Raw genomic sequence first — 3,529 nt, forward strand, 5'->3', positions numbered from 1 at the left:
GTGTGTGTGTGGGTGTGTGTGTGTGTTTGTTTGTGTATGTGTGGTTGGTTGGTCGTGTTTGTATTTTTTTGTTGTTGTTTTTGTATACATTTTCATTATATACAATTATATTTAGAAGGTATATCTATTTATATGCATGCAGACAGTGTAAGCACATGTGTATATATATATATAAATGTGTGTGTATGTAGGGCATGTCGCTTCTCCTCTACGACACGAGCTGTATTCAGACTTATGCTGCAGGGTCCATGAAACTAGATCAAGTTAATCTGAGCAGTGTACCAGCAAATGGGGGTATATTCGTATACATACATCCGTCTGTGTAGTCATACCTTCTAATCAGCCTTCCCTGTGCAGCTGTGTAGCAGCCACTAATTGTACATGAATACCCGCACATACATACATCTTCTTATATATTTTAAATATAATATAATATATATATATATGTCTATGTCTATATATATATGTGTGTGTGTATAGATATGTATCTATATCTATATCTATACGTATATGCATGTATATATATATGTAACTCGTATCAAATGGTGGCTCACAAAAGCTACTTTATGCCATGCTCTACACTACACCCAGGTCGTGGATAGCCCTGAAGTGCATGAGGTGTCTCTTAAACACCCCATCTACGGCAAATTCATGCGCTCGTTCTACCAGTGCAACTACCAAGAGTTCTTCCAGTCGCTAGGTGTGTATTGTATTTTCTCATTTGTCCATAGCTTGCGGCGTTTAGTGCCAGTTGCTGTCATAGCATAGGCTAGTTTTAACGTTTTAACTCTAGGAATGTATTGTACATGCTATGTGTTGTATTTTCTCATTTGTTTATAGCTTGTGATGTTTAATGCCATTTGCTGTCATAACGGTCTAGTTTTAACGTTTTAACTCTAGGAATGTATTGTACATGCTATGTTGTATTTTCTCATTTGTTTATAGCTTGTGATGTTTAATGCCAGTTGCTGTCATAGCATTGGCTAGTTTTAACGTTTTTAACTCTAAGAATGTATTGTACATGCCTTCTATCCTGTTAACAGTGTTGGCTTTGTTCTGAGTCGCTCCAACTGCATTTATATATCCAACTGCTGTCATACCATATCATATCATATCATACACTTGCTGTCTGCTTTTACTGTCCGTTCAACGGATGTATTCTCTCTGCAGGTTGTTGTCTGTTTTTTTCTTTTGTGTTTCAATCCAATTGCGATCGTACCCTACGCTCGATTTTAACGTCTTTGTACTTCACTTCCCGTCGGAATGGACACAGAAGCTCAAGCCATGCCGTGTATGTTTATGTAGCTTCATATTGTCAACTTTTTACTATCTTGCCATACTGCCACGGAGATATAGGGCATCGATAGCTAGATCCGATACTTGTGCTTGAATATACTTTAATATGTTATATATATATCTGTATCTATATCTATATTTATATTTATACCTATATATATCTACATTCCCACGCCATCATTGCGGAGAGATGTACATCAACGTCACCTCACTTGTCGTATTGCAGCGGAGATTGAGGGCATTATCAAGAAGAACCGATACACCTACCTGCACTACCAGTACTATGTGCGTGAGATGCGCATCCGAGCATACAGCCAACTGTTGGAATCGTATCGCAGTGTGACCCTTGCTTCTATCGCCGAGTCCTTCGGTGTCACCGTGGATTTTATTGATAGGTATGCGTACACGCCTATGTATGTCGGTATACGTACTATATATATATATATGTGTGTGTGTGTGTGTGTGCGTACATATACATGTAGATACGTAAGTAAAGTGATGTGACGCTATTGATCTAGTATTACTGCAGAATATGCATTGATAGTTGTTCATGCATGGTACTTTGGGTGTATGCTAATGCACATTGTTGCGCACATGTACATCTGAGAGGCTGTTGGTTCGTTGTCTTGTGTATGGCGTTGCTTAGCCCTCACACTCGTATACGCAGATAGGCCTGCGCGTGTAGGGAGTTCTACGTCTGTGCTCGTATGTAGATGGAAGATACTCACACGTCGCGTGTATGTTCATATACACAATATTATTTACAACATCCCCTATAGACCCAGTATGTCTGTACCGAATTGATACCTAGGTATATATATACATTAAAAATGTATCAACTTTCTCAGGCATTTCGACCAGGTGGCTGATATTAGCATTGGCTATGCGCCTGTATAGCCAGGCCCGATATATATACAGAAATCTATATGTATCAAAGTGCATATTATATTCGTAGGTATATACCACAATAGAAATATATTCTATTGGATCTATTTATTTTATATTTTTCATATATCTATCTGTGTATATATATATATATATATATACATAGATCTATCTATCTATATATATATATATAGTATGTATGTATGTATGTATGTATGTATTTATGGATGTATGTATGTATTTATGTATGTATGTATGTATATATATCTATATCTACATGATCTCTATCTCCTACTTCTTTGTACCTCAGGGACCTCTCTCGCTTTATCGCCAGTGGCGCGTTGACCTGCAAGATCGACAAGGTGGCCGGTATTGTCGAGACCACACGCCTGCACAATCAGACACAGTCATACAACGAAGTGATCAAGAGTGGTGATGTACTACTCAACCGAGTGCAGAAACTGGGCCGCGTGATCAACTTATAAGTGTACTGCCTGCTGCGCCCGTGGCCTGTGAGGTTAACAGCTAGTTTGGCTGGGGTGTTGAGTGTAGGGGCTTTAGTGGTATAGTGAGTCGTGGCGTGTATGATGAAGTATCTGTATTGCAGGGAATGGCACTGCGGAATAAAGAATAGTACGACTTCGGTACCGAACTGAACTTTGACTGAGACGACCCATGGGACAATTGGAGCTTGGTTCATTTGGTTTATGGCGAGTGAGAAAACATGCATAGACATTTTAGAGATTCAGAGGGTACGCGATTTTCTCTTACTCGCCAATCAGCGCTGAGGTATTGCAGACCCCTAAACCCAAATAAGGAAGTGCGAAATTTAAACCCAAATAAGGGGGTGCGAAGATCTGACAATTGTTTGTTTATGTACGTATCGCCCATGGCCCGAAGTGTACAGTGGAACGGGCATGGGCAAGACTGAAACGAATTCGTCTCTGCCCCTCAATATCAGACAACTTCCCCTTCTCTCCTCCTCCTTCTCCCAGTCCCAATTTTAATTACAGGACAGGGTAGAATACAGAACGCGCCCGTCAGGATGTCCATCACCATAGTACACTATAGACTATACTGCACTTCAATATCAGACAACTTCTCCCTCTCTCCTCCCAGTCCTAATTTCAATTACAGGACAGAGTATAATACAACACACACTCATCAGGATGTCAATCACCATAATACACTATAGACTATACTGCACCTCAATATAAGATTACTTCCCCTTCCACCTCCCAGTCCTAATTTCAATTACAGGACAAGGTATAATACAACACGCTCTCATCAGGATGACCATCACCATAGTACACTATAGACTATACTGCACCTCGATATCAGACAACTT

General features: G+C 39.8%; 1 protein-coding gene across 1 annotated transcript; it reads left to right on the forward strand.

Annotated features, from left to right (window-relative positions):
- Positions 1 to 589: 589 nt before the first annotated feature.
- On the forward strand, positions 590 to 2,851 carry SARC_11844 (hypothetical protein). Its single transcript, XM_014294061.1, has 3 exons — positions 590 to 700; positions 1,523 to 1,691; positions 2,492 to 2,851. Exons 1-3 carry the CDS (start codon positions 652 to 654, stop codon positions 2,664 to 2,666), a joined length of 393 nt encoding a protein of 130 aa, XP_014149536.1. The 5' UTR covers positions 590 to 651; the 3' UTR covers positions 2,667 to 2,851.
- The last annotated feature ends 678 nt before the right edge of the window (positions 2,852 to 3,529 follow it).

The sequence above is a fragment of the Sphaeroforma arctica genome (assembly GCF_001186125.1).
Source record: "Sphaeroforma arctica JP610 unplaced genomic scaffold supercont1.1913, whole genome shotgun sequence".
Taxonomy (NCBI): Eukaryota; class Ichthyosporea; order Ichthyophonida; genus Sphaeroforma; species Sphaeroforma arctica.